This window comes from Ischnura elegans, chromosome 6 (assembly GCF_921293095.1).
Source record: "Ischnura elegans chromosome 6, ioIscEleg1.1, whole genome shotgun sequence".
NCBI lineage: Eukaryota > Metazoa > Arthropoda > Insecta > Odonata > Coenagrionidae > Ischnura > Ischnura elegans.
This window is the reverse complement of record NC_060251.1, coordinates 52222145-52242604: the sequence shown is the minus strand read 5'-3', so window position 1 is coordinate 52242604 and position 20460 is coordinate 52222145. Positions and strand designations below refer to the sequence as shown.

General features: G+C 37.9%; 1 protein-coding gene across 1 annotated transcript in view; it reads right to left on the bottom strand.

Annotated features, from left to right (window-relative positions):
* Positions 1–1059: 1059 nt before the first annotated feature.
* LOC124160679 (DNA polymerase alpha catalytic subunit) overlaps positions 1060–20460 on the bottom strand; it is an 86157-nt gene continuing 66756 nt past the window's right edge. Inside the window, exons 22-24 of the mRNA XM_046536648.1 lie at positions 18323–18439; positions 13689–13782; positions 1060–1849 (exon numbers count right to left, since the gene is read on the bottom strand). Of these exons, the coding sequence (XP_046392604.1) occupies positions 1707–1849; positions 13689–13782; positions 18323–18439 (354 nt within the window). The 3' untranslated portion in view covers positions 1060–1706. The remainder of the gene's footprint in view (positions 1850–13688; positions 13783–18322; positions 18440–20460) is intronic.

The window sequence follows — 20460 nt, the reverse complement described above, 5'->3', positions numbered from 1 at the left end:
CCTTAATATTATCATTATTTATTATTCAAAAGTATCTAACGCAAGGTATTTAAATAGAACACATATTGGACTGCCCAATTTGAAAAGTATTTTTTACATAATGAAAAGTAAAGAAAACTTTGTAATTCCGCATAAATATTTAATTTACGACCTAGGTTTCGACGTGGCACGTCATCGTCTGGTACAAATGCACAGAAGACAGAGAATAAACAGCCGCACACAAATTTTTTTTTTTTAATCTTTACTTTTCATCGTGTCAAGAAGATTCCATTAAGTCACGCCTGAAACAAATACTTTTTTTTACATAATACTATTCCTAAATTGAAATGTACTGGTATTAAATAATACCGCAAATCACGTAGAATGTGTATTAATAACTCAACATAAAAATAGCCGCAGGGAATATCTGATGCGTTCCACGGCTGCAGAAGCGTGCATACGTCGATTTCCCGCCAAGAAGCGAAGCATTGACGTTTGTGTTCTGCTCCGCTATGCTCCGGCTCCATTGTAGGAGCGGAGCAGTTCCATTCCTGCTGGAGTGGAGTTCTCGCAAGAAATGCTCCGCTCCGGAGTGGAGCACCTAGGTCCCATTGTCGTCGCTCCGCTCCGGAGCGGAGCAGTAGGAATTGAACTGCTCCGCTCCGACAATGGAGCCTGAGTATAGTGGAGCGGAGGAGCGCTCCAGGTCCCTCGTTTCAGCACGGTTGAAATTTTGTAGATTTTAATTATAAATCAATGACATCTCATACGGACCTAAGATTTGAAATAAAGCATTTTTGGCTGATACAATAGAGATTATTTGACACAGTTTCTCATAAGTGAGCAAACACTTCATTACTAAGGAGTACTCAGTTCGCGGGTAACATAGAATTTCCATATGGAAAACTAAATTATCTAAAATTAAATTTAAAATTGCTTGACAGCCATACGAGGAATGTCTGAAAATTATACAACCTGTGTTGATATCTCTGTGTTGGTGCTAATCTTCATCCGGGCCATGGCATCCTTCAAAGTGGCAGCCATTTAATTGAACCACATGCTCCCGGCAGTGACTCCACATCTCAAAGCAGTACTGGAATGCAGATTTTGGAATGGCCTTCAGCTCGTGCGTCGTGTTACTCTGAATCGTCTTGATGTCGTTGAACCACCTTCCTTTGAGAGCAATTTTCAATTTTGGGAACATCCAAAAGTCATAGATGGGTATGTCGAGACTGCAAGGAAGCTGGTAAAGCTGTATAATCTTGTATTTCACCAAAAATTGCTATACAAGGTCTGATGAATACCCTGAGAAGAAGTCACCACTTGACCAGAAACTGTAGTTTTTCTCACTGCATCGTGCAATATTTTCATAACTTCAATGCAATATTTTTTGCTGACCATCTAACTTTTTGGAGCATATTTGAGGTGCACAAAAACATAGTGCTCTGGTGCAAAGATTTGAATGCACGTTGGATGCTTATGAGACAAACCTATTATTCAACAGCAGGTGAAGATGAAAAATCTCACATCAAGCTTTTATAGAAATTTTTATAAAATTTATCCGCACATAAGTGAAGGATCATCCAAACATTACAATATTCCTTTCACATACACTTATCATACAACATAGGGATACACATTTATTTACAACAAATTTGAATAATTTTTAATAAAAAATATTTCTTAAAATACAGGCCAAGGGCCAATAATTTAATAATCTCAGCGGTTCAAATTTTCAGTTTTTTTAGAGGCATGAATAAACTACCTAAATTTATGACAGCATATGAACTGGATGCTAAAATTCGGTTCACCTGATTCTCTAACTTAGAATAGGCAGACTCAATATCTCTTGGAATGTTTTCAGGCGGTTCTGCAAAAAAAAAAGAATCCATCATTACAACAGTAGCCAAAACTAGGAGAGTAAAGGGTATTATGGCTAGTAGGCGTTATCCTTGACATAATTAATTCATACTTGTGGAAATAGCAACCATCAAGAGACATTCCCTTGATTTTTAAATGTGGACAAGATTAAGTTAAGCATTTGCTGACAGGGAAAATATTAATGATCGTAGGCTTTCCCGGCGTATAGAATTGTGGAAGGTAACACGGGATTTCCACCGGGTCAGGTTCTCCATCTCGGCCGACGTTTCGATGGGCAAGTTGTCCCGTGTAACCTTCCACAAGGGAAAATATTAAATGGCTATCAACTTATGGCGCCAAGTGATAAGTGATATACCAAAAATATTAGACTATTTCTTTTGCAATGTGAAAACTTACCTTTACATCAATAAAAAAATTCTGATATTAATCATACGTCAGAGTAAAGTCACTTAGACATCTTATGGTTGATGGAACTTTGTCGTTTTCCTCACAACATTTCATTAACCCAAACAGTTTTGGCACTTACTGCACCATTGTTATGGGTAACTCCAAACTTTTTCTAGAGTAGGAGCCACATACACTACCAAGCAGGACTAAATTCTAAAGGGTAGAGGAAGTGCAACTAAATGGTCATCTAAGGTCACTTATGTTTCAAAATTTCTATTTTTCTAAGTTGCATCAGAGAAAATACGGCTGTCTAAGTGGTTTAATTGCCATATCAGAGCCTGCCTTCACATTAATCCCACATGAGCTAGTCAACTAATATGAAACTTTCTTCTGTTAAACATTAAATTTCGTGATTTGGGATACGTAGACGTGGTGATTCAGAGCATCGCATAATAATGGCATCAACGTGCAATGTCTACCCCTCAAACTTTCCGGACCTCCTTGAAATACTATTTCCTACTTTTTTCATTCAATGAGCTCCAACCCACATAAGGAGGAATTCTACCGACATCCTTAACTTACGTATGTGCTAATTTTGCTGCGGTGAGAATTGACATGCAGCTTAAAACACATTTTTCAGTTACTGATTTCTCAGGTGAAAGCACTTATTTCCAATCATTCTTCCAATTATATGGATATATTCCATACGTATAGGCTAAAACCAAATTTAATAAAAGGGAGACGCAGCCGCTGGAAACACGTCAAACTTATATTGCAGGACTTTAAATGCATCCTTGGGGCCTAAATCCATGGGCCTTCTTCTACTGAACAGGCTCCCTACTGATTTTAAGTACGAAAAGGACCCAGTCCTGTTCAAAAGGAAATTAATAGCGTTTTTAAGGAAAGAACAGTTTTATTTAATTTTTGGGGAAACAATAATCATATTGAATATGGAATAAATTTTATGTACTTTATGAACTTCTTTTGGTCAAATTATGGTGCCATACACTTGTGTATTTTATTTTATTATTGTTTGCAACATTTATATGTATATGACGTGTCCTATACACTCAACTCATGTATTTTTTACTGTGTTCAGTGTCCTCTGGGCAAATAAAGGTTACTACTAGTGATGGGTCGATTCCAAAATTTTATCGATTCCGATCCCGATTCCGATTCTGACATTTCGATTCCGATTCTACCGATACCGATTCCATCGATTCTGAAGCCATAGGCTCCAAGAAAAATATCACTTAATTCCAGGCAATAAGAAAACCACTTTTAAAAATATTACTCTGTGAAAGAGTCAGTTGACAAAAGCATCTTTCATATCATCACTATGTAATTAAAATATAATAGCTAAATTTCAAAACAGAACATACCTGAAAAGTGGTGTTACATGATAGGTATTACTTTAGAATATTGGCACTCATAATATGTCGACAATATATATATATCCAAACTACAAGGGAGAGCCCTGAGTACAGGAATTTTCATAGCTGTAATAAAGATTACATACTACATATATGAATCATGTAATATTTGGCCCTTTCAAATTCTCAAGCAGAAAATCCAATTATTCTACATGCTCAGCCAGCAGGTTTTGACGTCTCCATGTTACAGTATTACTGCCTGCAGAAAATTGCCTTTTGCTACACATGTTTGTTATTGGGCAAGTACTTTCCCACCAAAATTGCAAGATTTCGGAGACTTTGGAATTTTTATTAAAAATTATATCAACGATTTGTTGGATCTTGAATCTTAATGGAATTCAAGTGAACGAAGCGAACAACTATATAGAACTAAACTTTAGTTTTGTAGAGCCAAAAAAATGCTATACTTCTCACGTCATTCAATCAACCTCTAAATCTTTGTTAAGCATAACCTCTGTTGGTATTTTATTGGAAAGCACTGGTAGTTGTAAATGAATTAAATGCAATAACTCTTCATATTTTAAAAGTTTTAGTAGTACCGTATTTTAACTTCACACACATAAGGATTGTTAACAAATACAGATCCATAAACAATCTTGGTAACCAACCAACAGAGACAAAACACAACTGAAAATTACAAATGTCAACACCCCCCCGTAATTGAAGATGTGCTGAAACAGCTCTTTAGCATTTCCATCAAATGAATTACAAATTTTTTTTTTTAAATTATTTTTAAACCATGCCTAAACCTCTCATACATTTTTCATGTTTTATACGATTTAAGCATTTAACCATTGTCTCTTTTCAATTTGTAAACCCATTTACATGGTATTACACTTTTATTTGCAACTCGCACTAGCTTCCAAGTTTCATTTTTTCTAAGACACTCTAATTCCTCCATCATTGCTTTCATCCAATGCTCTTTGTCTTCACTTTGCATAGCCTCTTCAAATGTGGTAGGTTCTTTGTCAAAGAAATTTTTTGCTTGTAAAACAACATGATCAGGAAATTGTTTCTTGTTACGTACCCTTCGAGGATATCTAGGACTCTTAGCAGTTTCTTGAACATTAGTCCCAGCTTTATCTTCTGTTGAGTCTGCATTTTCACAAGGAGAATCCAAAAGAATTTTAACAGCAGCCGCAGCTTCATCTTTTGTTGAATCTGCATTTTCATTGTAAGAATCCAAAGGAATTTGAGCATCAGTACTGCTCTCACCGGAAAAATTATTTTCTAAAAACACAACATCTCTAGCATGGACTACCTTCATATAATTAGAAAGATCCCTAAATTTGTAAGCTTTCTTATTCTCACTATATCCTACAAATATATGTTCCTTGCTTTTGCTATCCCACTTCTTGCGTTCCTCCTTTGGAATATGTACAAAAGCTCGGCAGCCAAATACTCTTAAGTGTGTCAAGTTGGGACGCTCACCTGTCCATTTTTCTTCTGGAGTCATTCCTGTAACGGATCTATGAGGTGATTTATTCTTGAGATACGTAGCAGTTCTCACAGCTTCTTCCCAAAATGACTTAGGTAGTCTGGCACTATGCAACATGGAACGAGCCTTCTCCACAATGCTTCTGTTTCCCCTTTCAGCAACACCATTTTGCTGAGGAGTACGGGGTATGGAAGTCTGGTGAATAATTCCTTCTGACTTAAGATAATCTGAGAATTCCCTATTAACATACTCAGAACCATTATCTGATCGTAAAATTTTAATTTTCTGGCCAGTTTGCTTTTCCATGAGGTTTTTAAACTCTTGAAACTTTACTCTAACTTGATCTTTTGTTTTAATGAAATAGGTAAATATCATTCTAGAGTAATCGTCTATAAATACAAGTAAATACTTATTTCCTTCTAATGAGTTTACACTGAATGGTCCACAGAGGTCAGAATGAATCAACTCTAGGCATTTAGTCGCCCTTTTACTTTTGATTTTAAGAAAAGGTTCTCGACTCTGTTTCCCTTCTAGACATGCAGTACATACAGTTCTATTTTCCTCAGGGGCGTAATCAACTCCATCAGCTAATCCATTTCTCAGTAGATTCATACCATAGCGGCAGAGATGTCCCAACCTCCAATGCCAAAGAGTTTGCTGAGAAGGGTTAGTTGTAGCAGCCAGGGACTTTTCTGATACCTGTGACTCTATCTTATATAACCCGTTACTGGGAAGAGCAGTCATTAAAACATTCCCTGAAATACTACAATCATTATCATGAAAAAATTTAGCACCTTCTTTCGTAAATACTACAACAAAACCTTTTGAAACACATTTTGACACAGATATAAGATTTGTAGCAAGATTAGGCACATGAACAACTTCAGAAATACTACTAATACTGTTGTTGTTATTACTTTTGTGAATCATGACATCACCTATACTGTCACTCTGCAACTTACGTTTATCAGCACACACAATCTCCAAACCAGAGTTACTTTTAACATTGAACAGAATATCTTTATGAGGAGTCATATGGGCAGTTGCCCCGGAATCCACAAACCAATCATTTTTATTGCTTTGAGCACAACCACCAACACCTAAATCCGAGAATAAAGTGTATTGTTTCTTGTGTAGCTGCTTGTGGGTTGAACTCGATGTCTGTGCCGTTTTCTTGGTCTTGTTTGGACAGTCTGGTTTTTTATGGCCGGGTTGGTTGCATCCATAGCAGACGATACCATCTTGAGAGTTGTTGCGGTTCGGGAACTTCTTTTTCTTCGGAATAGTTCGAGACGCATTGGATGCAAATGCAGTCTCAGTTGCACCATCATTTTTGGACATTTCATTTAAGAGTTTAGTTTTCACCATGTTCACCGTTACTTCAACTCCTGAATTCTCGAGTGCCATTACTAGGGGGTCGTAATGTGAAGGAAGACCTCCAAGCAAAATAGCAACTAAATCCTCATCAGGAATCTCCTTCCCAATATCAGCAAGCTTCTGAGCGGTATCCATTACGGCAGTTAGGTACTCTTCAATGGACGTATAATCTCCGAGGGATAACCGGTACAAAGTCTTTTGAAGGTTAAGTCTCCGGGCAAAACCCTTATCTTCATATGCATCGGCAAGAACTTTCCATGCTTCAGCAGCTGTTTTGCATCTTCTTACATGTATGATAGCGGAATCGTCCACGCACAAACAAATCTTAGCTAGGGCACGCTCATCCTTCCTGGACTTTGAAGCAGCATCAGTATGATCATCATTTGGGTATCCATCAACAGCATGCCACAAGTTTTGATCTATTAAATACGCCTTCAGCTTAAATTTCCAAGTTGGATATCCTTCACGCCCACACAACGGCTTAATGTGAGACGATATACCGGATGCGTCAGACGACATTATGAAGACTTCACTTACTTCTTATAATTTACCAGTCCTGGGTCCATAACCTCTGTTGGTATTTTATTGGAAAGCACTGGTAGTTGTAAATGAATTAAATGCAATAACTCGTCATATTTTAAAAGTTTTAGTAGTACCGTATTTTAACTTCACACACATAAGGATTGTTAACAAATACAGATCCATAAACAATCTTGGTAACCAACCAACAGAGACAAAACACAACTGAAAATTACAAATGTCAACAGAATTCAAGTGAACGAAGCGAACAACTATATAGAACTAAACTTTAGTTTTGTAGAGCCAAAAAAATGCTATACTTCTCACGTCATTCAATCAACCTTTAAATCTCTTGCTTTTTAAAGTTCAAGAAAGAAACTAAACGCTACAAATGAATATTACATCGGACGGACGCAGTAATAGAAAAGGCTAAAAAGAGCCTTGTGGTGTGAAAACTCCCCCTACCGCGCGACTCACCTCGGAGAGGGTGGAAAGGGAAAAAGGGTATCGCTTGTTGCCTTTCACGGAAACTGTTCATTTTTCTCTCTCTTAAGCATACTGACTTAATCTCTTCACTTTACTTCAATACCCGAGGCATATTTCTTACGCGCGGGATGGTTCCGAAAAATATCCAATCCTTAATATTTTCACTTGAGTAATGCGCGCTAAATGGTCTAGTCGATCTATACATAATCCTTTTAAACATCCTATTTAGTGTTTTAAGTCAATGAAGACGATTATCCATGCTTTAAATGACGATTTTCAGGACTAATGTTTTAAAAAACTTGAAAAATCGGCCTCAGTTACCGAGCCTCGAGGTCCGCGGCGTGTAGGTCAGCCTTGACGCGCGATTGAAAAATCGCTCTTATTTCCTTCGTCGCAAACTTTCTTTTCAAGATTTCTACTCAGTACTCTTTAGAAATCTCTACTTTATATTGCGGTTCAAATTTTCCGAGTTATATTTCGTAAACGAAAGATAATGTCTACTTAATGTCAAATTTCACGTGAAAAACGGGTCGGCCATTTTGCGTTGTAAAACCAGACAGTTGAGAGCCAGAATCTTCAAAAGTCATTGAAAGTATAGGCAAAGCACCAGATCAAAGGAATATTGCGTTTTTTATTCCACAAAACTCTTACCAACGCAAAACCACTTGGATAAATTCAAAGATTTTTTGAGGGAAAACGATATCTCGTGTGGCATTGAAAAATTGGTCATGTTTGGGCCTCTGTATCTCACTAAAGGTTCGCATTTATGTAAAATGGCATATAAATCAATATTTGGTAATGATTTATGAGTATTTACGCTGAGTTTCAAGTCTCTATCCCCAAAAAGGTCATTTTGGACTTTATTCCAGCTTTTTCCGATTTCGGACCAGTGTGCGCAGGGTAGGAAGACGATCGGCCGCCGCGGCTGGCGTAAAGGTGTTCGGCGCCCACGTCGACAACAACAATAGTGTATTCGGCAAGCTGAAACTACCAGGCCAAGGCATTAGAATGACTTATCGGCTTTAAAAACTGCACTATTACATGAGTTTCATGATAGCGCTTCCTGTCGGCAGATTGCTGGACCTACTAGCCTCGAAAGCTCTGTAACCTTAACTACTCGACTCAACATCCGTAATGCTACCCGAAACGCTCGAGTCGAGTACCAACTACTCGATCGACTTGCATTTTCGAGTACTCGCACATCCCAAGAAGATATGTGTTTTGTTATTACGATTACGTGGCGCGAAAATTCAAATGACTATTGGAAATGCGGTCGTATATTTTGTTGTTTAAGTACTGCTGGAATCGGAATCGATTTTTCGCCTTGGCAAGTACTCGTTTTCGATTCCGGTTCTTGGCCGAGAATCGAGGAATCGAACCGACCCATCACTAGTTACTACTACTACTACTACTACTACTTATCAACCTCATGAAGAATGCAAAAAAAAGCATACGGATGTTGCTGTCACAGACACTGCATGCCACTCCACCATGGCAAATAAATATCCAATGGATGTAATCTTAAGCAATTGTTTCAATTTTTTGGCATTTAAGCAGCTTCGGGAACGAAATTTTCACGAAGTTCCCAAAATGCTTGCACTTCCCACACTTATAAAATCGTTTTTGGCTTGATTTGGTGAAAGTTCAATACATCCATGATGAAAGAACACAAATGGTAATTACCAATCGTGTTCTTTGATCATGGTTCTAAAATTAGCCGCCACTATTTATATTACATTGCACAGTTAATTCTTTCGTAGGTCAATTCACGGTATGCGACTTTGAGCCAACATCTTTAAATTGGGAAAATAAATAATGTAAACATATACAGTGGAACCCCGATTTATCGTTCCCGCATTCATCGTTCGCCGTCCCTGGACCCAAAAAAGTCCTATAAAGACAATGTAATTTTTTCCCGCATCTATCGTTCCCCGAAGTATCGTTTTCCCGCATTTGTTGTTCGAAGATCAGGGTCCCGATGTATTTTTTTCCCGCATTCATCGTTTGACAAAAATGAAACGACGTATTTACAATGTGGCATTCGCGGATTCGACCGGCACATAGTATTAATCTTCCCCAAGAGATGGAAGCACCATAGGGCCCTCCGGAGCAGCTCGGGGCCGTGGGATTGTCTACGTTGCACAGTTCTCACAATCAGCTACCCCCCTCCCGTCAGCCCTTGTCCCCCACCCCCTCTGACTCTTTCTTCCTCTCTGAAACCAACCAAGAGGCATTTAACGACCCGGGTCACGTTTCGCGATGGGTTCGTGTTACGAAGACCATAAATCATTAGCTTCCAAAGGAAATATCAAGTTACCCGAGAATGATAGAAAAGTATTTCACCCCTCCTCCTTTCGCTCCCCCTGACCTTTTTCATCTTCAAAGCTCACATTTCTGGAAGTCAATTGCTGTCTGAGTCACCTCTTGGCCCCAAAGGTAACAAATGACTGGTAAAAGACGAGGCAGACGAAACTCGATACCCTGGCATTTGAGCTTCTCGGCCGTTGATCCAACATTTTTTTCCGTAAACAATATCAGATAACAAACTTTGACTTGCTATAAATCTCTCTTGTCAGATTCACAAACAAAGGGATATCTCAGGATATTTTGTTACACACTTTGGTCGCGCTTCAATCTCGACAATCGGCTCAGCGTCCGTTCCGAACTTCACCTCGTACGAGTGGTTCCGTATTTTCCTGTGTTCGCTGAATTAAAGCCAGTGTTTTTTTTTGAGGCTTTGCGAAGCCTGGTGTCATTTTTATTAGTTCAATTTTTATTCGTCTTCTGACCATGGCCGTCCCGATGAAGCAAAAGAGAACTTTGAAAGATCGTCTCAAAATAATTGAAGAAGTGGAAAAAAAGCAGAGGGAAAAGCGAGTTGACATTGCAAAACGTCTTGGGTTGCCAGCAAGTACATTGAACTCTACAATGGCCAAGAAGAGTGAGATTCGAGAGCAAATAGACAGATGTGGAAGCGCATCCAAGAAGAGAAAGACTGGCAAGGAGTCTACATTTACCGAATTGGAAACGGTGCTCTTCAATTGGTTCCAGCAGGCACGGGAGTATAATATTCCCGTTGATGGAGTGATATTAAAGGAAAAAGCTAAGATTGTTGCCACCCAATTGAACGTCGAAAATTTTAAGGCTTCCAATGGCTGGATAAGTCGATTCAAAAATCGACATGGTCTTGTATTCAAGAAGCTGGCGGGAGAGAGTGCAGAAATAAATGCTGAAAGCACGGATGACTGGCTGGAAAGTCTGCCATCGATTCTGGAGGGCTACGATCCAGGAGATGTGTATAGTGCGGATGAGACTGGTCTGTTTTTCAATGTGCTTCCTGATAGAACATTGGCCTATAAAGGAGAATGCTGCCATGGAGGTAAATTATCCAAAGACAGGCTAACAGTTTTGCTTTGCGTGAATAGTGATGGCAGCGACAAGCAAGTGCCGATTGTGATAGGGAAATCGCCAAAACCGAGGTGCTTCAAAAACGTAAGAAAATTGCCGACAAAATATTACGCAAACAGTAAATCATGGATGACAACAGAAATTTTTATTTCGTTCCTCCATGCATTAGACGCCCAAATGGGGGGGCAAAATAGAAAAATTATCCTCTTTGTGGATAACTGTGTGGCACACCCCAAAGACACATCTTTTTTGAGGAATATTAAAGTGGTACGGTTCCCAGCAAACTGTACAAGTACGCTCCAGCCACTTGACTTGGGGATTATACGCAGTTTAAAAGCGTACTACAGGCAACGCCTCGTACAAAAATCCATTTGCCTTATGGAGTCAGGAAGGGCAATGAAGAAAAAACTAAACGTACTTGAAGCACTCCACTATATTATGGCAGCATGGAAACAAGTGAGCCAGAACACTATTCAGAATTGCTTCCGTAAAGCTGGGCACAGATACCCGATTGATAATAATGAACTTGGAGATGATGATGTTGATGATTTTGGTCAAGACTGGGAAGAAATGTGTAGAGCCCAGAAATACGATTTTCAGAGCTACGTAGCAGTAGATCATCATGTGGTTACAAGTGGCACTGAAACCATTGAAGAACTGTGCGAAGCGCACACATCTACTGGGGCTGTAGAGGAAGAAGAGGAAAACGAAGTAGAAGTGATCCCAAGCTTTGTTGAGACTTACGAAGCTTTAGAAAAAGTGAAAGCGTTTTTCTATGCGCATAGTGGAAGCGACGAGGATCGTGAAAACATTTTAAGTCTCGAAAAATCATATTTTCGACTACGACAGAATACCGCTAAGAAATAGAAGACAATGCATGACTTCTTTCAAAAGCGTAGTATTTAAAATGTGAACAGTTTTAATAGTGTATCCTACCCAAAAGTAATTCAATAGGTACTATTATTTAATGGGTTTTATCAATCATAATTTGTGTTTGTTCGACAAAGTTTGTTATTAAAAACCACTAAAATTCCAATATGCTTGAGGTACCTGTAGTAATAGAGTAAGTATGTACGTACTCTATGGTAGTACCTACGGTATTTTGGCGCCCAGTTTGAAGAGAAGCGATGCATTCTCGAGTGAATGAATGAGTGCATGGAAATCAAATAAGAAACGCGATAAAATAGGGAGGAATTATTTATTTTTTTAAGCCTTATAATTTTGAAGAGGGCTTTCCTGATTTTATGACATCCCATCAATATTCGACTATAGCCTGAAGGATGCATTAAAACAACAAGGAAGTGCCGCACCTACGACTAAAATATTTTCAGATTGGTTACTATTTTCTTCATTTTCACCAAGGGAGTTCGTGTGGGGATTTAAATACCCCCTGAAGTAAGAAAACATAATTTTAATATATCAGCGCATGAAAACATTTCCCTCCTAGAAAATAAATAAAATTTTCCGTTAGTTGGCTCTTTATTTTTGGGTTGAATCCAGAACTTCTCATCCCAAGTGGACAACCGACGTTGGGTCTTGAAGACCACTGACGAGGGGAGATATCGTACCTCGATACGCCTTTGTCAATGCCATATTTTGACGGCAATCGGAATGCCGAACGCTTCTCGAAATGGGTACGGTTCCATGGAATTGGCCTTAGTTTGATTGAATTTTTATGTGGTACATTTAACATGACTTACATCATTTAAAAATAGCAACCCTCTCTCCATGAGGTACGGTGGTGTAATGATTATCGTTGTGATTATCCATCGGGGTGGCAAGGGTTTGCGGCTCTGAGAGAGCGATGTATTTTGTTGTTCTCAAATAGATCAGTTTTGCCCGGATTCAATGTAATTTAAATTGTAGCAAGCCTAGGCTAGAGGATAAATTTTTTACCGTCGTAATGGCTTTTGGGTATTGAAGCAATCTTATTCTGAACGCGGAGATGGGAAGACTACTCTAGAAAGTGTTGGTGCCCCACAGGCACAATTCGTCTTCGGAACTCCGACGAAAAAACAGGCCTGCAACAGATTTCGGAATACACTTCTGATGTGCACAAGTTTTGATGCAAAGCATGCGTATTTTAGCATGCAGTTGAATTTCGGTGATGAGAGATGGTCGTAATAAGACTGCCGAATCCGTCTTGGCAGGATGAATGCTGAGACGGCAAGCAAACATTTTTTAGTGAGGTGTCGTATTCCCAAGGATTATTGAAAGATATATTAGTCGAACCAAGTATATGCCCAAAAGTATTACATAAAATTCAAATAAAATATTCAAATAGAAAACAGCTATATTCCTGCATGAATCCTTTATAGAATATCACTATTACGTGCCAACATCCTGCCTTTCCTGCCGCATAGGCAACCGTGCCAAACTTTCCCATATTCATCGTTTTCCCGCATTCATCGTTCATTTCCTCCATCCCCTTGAAAAATGATAGATCAAGGTTCCACTGTAATTCATGAATAATGTTGTTATCTGAAAGAAACTTAACCCAATTGTCACAATGACATAGTTTATAGTGATATTCACTTATGTGGCATCTGAAGTAACTCATTTCTAATGGAACTTGAAAATTAACTGTACTACATTGTATAAAATGTTGCCTTCTTCATTTAAAGGAAGTTGAACATTCAAATATTACATTGAACAATTAAGTTGAACATTCAAGTATTCAAATAAGTAATTATTAGTGGAATATGATATCTGCTATGAACATTCTAGACTGCGGATGCTTGAGAGCTCCTCTACTTTTTTGTAATCAGGTACATACTTACTTTCTTCATCAGCACCAGTTATCTTGTTGGCTTTGTTTAAGTCGAACATGTCAGCATAGTACAATAGCTGCGTATATAGCTGAGTTTCATTGTACTAAAAGGAGAAAAAGAAAAGCCTTGATAATTACATATGCATAAAACATGACTTAAATAAGATTATAAGATAGAAATTATTGATGAAGATTTCATTTAACCATGATCATACAGACTTTCAATGACATACCACACACGTGCTTTGCTGTTTCCTTATATGTATATGTCTTATAAGAAGACACCTTTTTATGCTGGCCCTTGTTTGAAACAGAAGCACAATACTGACAGCTAATTTATTGTTATTGTCTCATTTTTTTGGATATTACAACTACACATGTTGCTGCTGCAAGTAATGCAACTGACTAATAACAACAAAAACTTCCTCTGCCTTACTATTAATAAGATAAAAACATTGTGGATGGATCAGGACGTGGTGGAGATTAAAACTTAGGACATTTAGTTCCACCATTGGATTGCTTTTCTCCCATTTAGCGAAAGGAATCCAAGCAACCTTCAGACACTGCAAAACTATTTAAATTAAAATATTTTATTCTACAAAATTCAATATAATCTCACTGATTACTGCTATAGATAAAAGATTTTTAAAACACCCATAATTACTTCAATACTTTTGAATGATAGAGCATTAATCTATTATGTCACATTCCCAATTTAAAGACTTTATTTACATTTATTCAATGCAATCCAAGAAGCTGCTTTGACCTCAGAAGTAGATATTTACGTTGCTTTGACCTCAGAAGTAGATCGGCTGACATTCTATTCTTCATGTTTTTTCATCTAACTAGAGTCAAGAGTGCGAGGTATTTCAATTCTATTGAGTTGTTTACATTCCACACTTTGATGCGGCTGTAAAAATTCTACTAAGCAACTGCACTTAAGATTATGAAAAACATATTTTAGGCCAGAAAATGGATGTTGAAATGGCAAAATTTTATTTTAAATGAAAGAATTTGAAATTTCAGGCTGGAGGAAAATTTCATGCATAATTTCAGGGACAAAAAATTCACGAATTAGTCCAGTTCTGGTCATCAAACACCCTGCTTGGATGATGCTGACCAAAATGCGCCATCACCTAAACATCTGAGAATACTAGCAGACAAATTCTTTGTAAACTTAAGGAGTTTTGTGATATTTTATCTTTTAACTGAAGACAAATGAAGGTTTGCTAAGACGTAAATAATGCCAGTGTTAGATAGACAATAACAGTGGCGGATACAGATGGGGGGCGCAGGGGGTGCGCGCCTCCCCCTTGCGGGTCCGCATGTATTGCCGAACATTGCAAAACCACAATTGTAACTTTTTTATATCATAAGATGGCATTGTCTTTTACATGTTTATAATCACTTTGAATAAAATTTTCATATACTCTGCCTGTGACTTGATCATCTTTTATTACGATAAAATTAAAGACAATTCAAGAAATGTTGCGCCCCCCCCTTGAGTTTTTTCTGTATCCGCCACTGGACAATAATGTATATTGTATGTGTTATAATGATACCGAAGATATTCTATTAACCCTATTAACAGTCTGACGCACCTTTTTTTCTTCCAGAAATTGAAGCCGAAAATGGGGGTGCGTCTCTTACACGAATTTCTTATCTTCCCCATTGCCACCCTTTCTGGTTGCAAAGGGGAACTGAGTGGCTTTGGTTTCAAGCGCGAGTCATTCATCTGAAACCCTACTTCAAAAACAAGTGGCAGGCAAGTGAGTTTCTCCTTAAGTGATGTATTTTTACACTGCTCCTGTGAGCATTTCTTATTCATAAGCATTGCGCCGTCACGTCGGTACCTCAGAGGTGAACATGGGAAAGATCGCATGGGGTTTTTTGCTCCAGAGGGCATGCTAAATTTACTGCCACAAGTGGGCATCCTGCGGCATTTAAACTGCAAATAGTAATCGCATATCAAACGTAGAGAAACGCATAGTTTCAAAGGACAGTATGAGGTTAGTAGTCAAAATCTGTCTTTCCGAGTAATATCTATTACGCTGTGGACTTGATTTTTCAAAAATCATCTTCAGACACTAATATGAGGATTATTGCAACTGAAAATTATATTGGTTTCAAAACCTGCGGTTTAAAAAATTCGAATGAGCGTGTACTTTGTTTGACTACATGGTGGATAGAAGAAATCGGAAATGCTTATAAGTGAAGAGCGCTGAAGGAGAGGTCGAGGGGAAGTAGTGTGCTACCTCCGTCTTTCATGCGAGGATATGGGCGAAGAAGTATGGAACTTACAAGTCCGATCTTGCAGGTGACGTCCTTGCCTTCAAAGCGAAAAGGTGAAGTTGCAGTAATGTGATGTACACAGTTAGCATTGCCTGAAATTTCCTGCCCATCTCGTCTTGTTTGAATGCGCTCATGTTACGCTTGTTTCTTCCAAAATTGTGCTGTTTGGACAATTTTTAATCTAGTTGTAATTAGAAAACTTAGTGGCAATCAATTAGAGCTGAAAAAACTAAAATATCGCCACTGAGGTTTTTTCCGTTCTCCAGTGGCGTATTTCTTATTTACGAACAGTTGAAGGCGACTTTGACATGCAATACAGCGCTGCAATGCTCCTAGCGGCGTCTCACAGAGTTAAACGAGTGAGAATCGCGCGCTACTTGAAATGAGTGAGCCGACCAGATAAAAGCCCTCCGTGGGCCGGAACTGGCCCACGGGCCGTATTCTGGAGATCCCTGCACTAAATCAATTATTTCTTAAAACAATTTTTAAAATCTAAACGTAGATCTAGTCAATGATAGCATTCATTTCATTCAGGTGATCATCTAGTAAACAAAATACCATCCCGAACATACCAGTTCTCGACACTAGTTCTTGGTTTCTTTTCCTTCTTGTTTCTTGTTTATCCCTTCATTATCATTAGCTATAGACAATTTGTTAATCTTGTCTACAATAATATCAGCTTTATTTAATTGATCACCTACTGATAGAAAAAAACATATACAGTGGAACTTGGTTAGTACGTTCCTCCTTAGTACGTTTTCCTCCTTAGTACGACGATTTCTCTCGGTCCCGGTACCATCGGAACAAAATACAGGCAAAAGTATTTGGTTAGTACGTTTGAAAAAATTGCGCTTTCCTGGTTAGTACGCTCAATTGCTAGCCGTGACGCAACCCGCAATTCGTTCTCCAGTATCTTCTTAAGGGTCTTAAAGCTCCGAATTCATGATTTAATTTATTATTACTAGCCATTAAAATTCTTGCATTCATTCCACATATCTTTCTTCGACCGTGATTTATCCAAATGCATTTCTCATTTCTTATGACGCGATGAATAATAAAATATGGCCATTTATCAGGAATGTCCGACTATGCAAAACTGCAGCCAATGAGAAGCCCCAATTTTCCCCACCCTGAGCTCCTCACCTTCTGTTGCCTCTGGAGTGCCCACTGCGCACAAATTTCACGAGTGGGCAATTGTTGCTATTGCACGAGTTATCATGATGAAGAAATGAGTCTTATCCAATTCCCACTTTATCTAAAGCAGTACTGCACGACGTCAATGCTACGGAGTACGTGCGTATTTGACTACTGCTGCGGGAGCAGACGATGCTCTGGATCTCCACGCGAAGCTTAGCTTAAAAATACTTGATCTCGGCACGAAAGCAGACGACATTAAACAAATTTTAAAAGTAAATTTCAACTGTATAATATAAAATCTTCTTGTAATTACGTCGTAATCTAATAATCTTGCGTGTTATTATTCGATATATCGATCGCTATAACAATCGATATTGCTTTATTCCAGAAGCGAATGTGTACGGCTGTTGCCGTAATTTAATATAATTTTGTCCAATTTTTATGATGTTTAAAAACAACCCGTTGACATACTCAGGGTTGTTGTTATATTCTCCGAGTATGCTGTGGCAAAAAATAAATGACTTAGCTTTACTTGTCCTCTTTCTATAAATACATATATGATAAATCACGGGAGAAAGACGCCGTTTTCATGTAATTGTCTTCGGGAAATCTATGAAACATTGTGATTTTTTATTCACATGGTATTGTTTTTCAATGTAGCGCCCATTTTCTTTATTTTAAAGGTGAAAAGAGTTCAGGAAGGCGATCCTACGAGAACTACCGATAGTAATTGTAATTATGACGACTTTTCCATAGATTGCAATTACCCCGACTGCTATTTTTTACTTTCCTCGTTAGCACGTTTTCCTGGTTAGTACGTTCATTTTTTGTGGTCCCTTCAGAAACGTACTAAACAAGTTCCACTGTATGCTAAAACTCTCTTTTATGCTCTTTGGCCTTGGTCACTTATGTGATATTCTTGCGAGGTTAATTAGATACATGCCTAGTTAAAAATGCATGCAATCTATAACAACTAAAAATGACGAAAAAAATGACTGTGTGATTCAGACTTTACCAACCATCCAGTTTACAATGTTCCAAAATTTGGGTCACTTCAACTTAGCAAATTAGAGGCCCCTACTGTACATAATACACCTTTCCGACCTTGGGATTAGAGCTCTAATAAAATTAACTATCTCCTCACGGGCAAAATATACAAATTGACAGGATGGGAATAAAATAGAGGAAAAAATAAAATAAAGGATTTTATATTACCTCTCTCATCATACATCCAGAGCTACAGCCAGAGCATACAGGATAAGAGCCACGTACTTGAATTGGAATTCTGCGAACCCTATTAGGACAGCCTGGATCCTCACATATGAGCCAGCCCTAGATAAAAAATAAATAAATGCTTGAGGATAGAGAAATAAGAGAAAATCTCTGCTATTTTAAAATATATAAATTTTAATTCAAATAAAACTATAATTAATACTTTCAATTAAAAACATGTAAAAATATTTTACAATGGATAAAACATTGATAATCTATAGAACTAAAATAGTTTTATAATACTAATATAGAAAATATGATTTCATGGAAAAAAAAGAGCTTAAATGAAAATGTTAAACCTCTTTCATGCATATGAAAGATTATTATTCAATTTTTTTAAGAAAAACTTTTAAATCTGACATAGGTAAACCTGACCAATTTCATTCAGATAAAAATGTGGAGTTATAGCATATCTCAGATACATGGATTTATGATTTTTTTCTTAAATGCATCATGATGATATTCCACTAACAAGGAAGTGTGTATGTCCTGAAATAATTATAATTGTATCATGTACAGTGGAAACTTTAGACATTAAACACAGACAATACTGCAAGAATTTTAATTTTTCATTTAATTACATAGCAAAATGCCTCAGTAAACCCATGTAGTATCACTAGAATAGAGATGTCTTTTTTGCTTAATTTTCAATTGCCCTAAGCAGCCCTATAGAATTAAGATACATTGAGCAATCCTACCAGTGTCTTCGTGGTTCGTGATAGCAAGAACATGTTCTTAGGTGGTTAAGATATTCTGTCAGCGTTTTCTGTGAAATATATTCAACGCTACATTGAGACCCATTTCAGAAGATTTGACATTTCCCCGGCCGCCATTCACATGAAATTCAGGCGGCTTTTAGACGAGACGGCTCTCTGCAATGCCGTGTGCCGTGCCGTGAACGCTGGCCGGAGGAAAATCGTTTCATCTTGGCAGTCCTACAATTGAATTATGTACACATACAGTAATTCTTTGACAAACGAGCAAGATGTATTCCGAGAACACATCGTAAGTCGACAATCGAAAAGTGTGGTTATCCTGCAGAATGCAACACTGCATTACAATTTTTGCCCTAGCTCACAGCCACCCAGTTTATCCATGGTGTCGCTGTACCGGCGTGTTGAGCAGTTTATTGTTGAGGTTATAAAAACTGTGACAGTGAAGCGTCAGAATAAGTTATCAATTAAAGCAACAATTTAAGCTAAATCGCAGAATACAGAATATATTTCAAACCGACACTCAAGTTAAATGTATTCCGAGAACACATCGTACGTCGACAATCGAAAAGTGTGGTTATCCTGCAGAATGCAACACTGCATTAAAATTTTTCCCTAGCTCACAGCCACCCAGTTTATCCATGGTGTCGCTGTACCGGCGTGTTGAGGAGTTTTTTGTTGAGGCTATAAAAACTGTGACAGTGAAGCATCAGAATAAGTTATCAATTAAAGCAACAATTTAAGCTTCATCACAGAATACAGAAAATATTTTCAACTGACACACAAGTTACAACAAATTAACGGATGATGTCGCCGGAAGTTGGGGGAGTTTCACTGTTGATCCTGATGCTATACTAACTATTTATGCAGCATGTAAACTGTGCTCCAAATATATTTTGCGGAGCCTTTCAAAATCAACATCGACCACTACTGTTATTATTTAATGCCTGTTCAACCCTGCAGGCAATATTTCTGGCAAAAAAAGAATAGATAGGGGAAAAAGTTGAATTTTTTAAATTAAAATCTGGAGAAAGAACCCCTGGCTGCCTGCTTTAATGTGACATTTTGGTCCATCATGCATTCTTTAACAACATGTTATTTAAAACTTTTCGATGGCAAATAAAATTATGGAAACGATCTTAAGTTTTTTAAAAGAGCTTTCTAACTACATAATTTACATCTTCAGTGAAATTATTTTCATTCACTTCTTGTGACTGTTCATTTGAATTTGCCATTAATTCAGATAATAAGAGTTGATACTTGTAACCGAGTATTGAGAACCGATGGGGGAGAACCGGACCGGTGCCGAGAACCGAAAAAGTTTAGGAACAGACTCATCATTAATTTTAAGTACGGAGTTGACACATG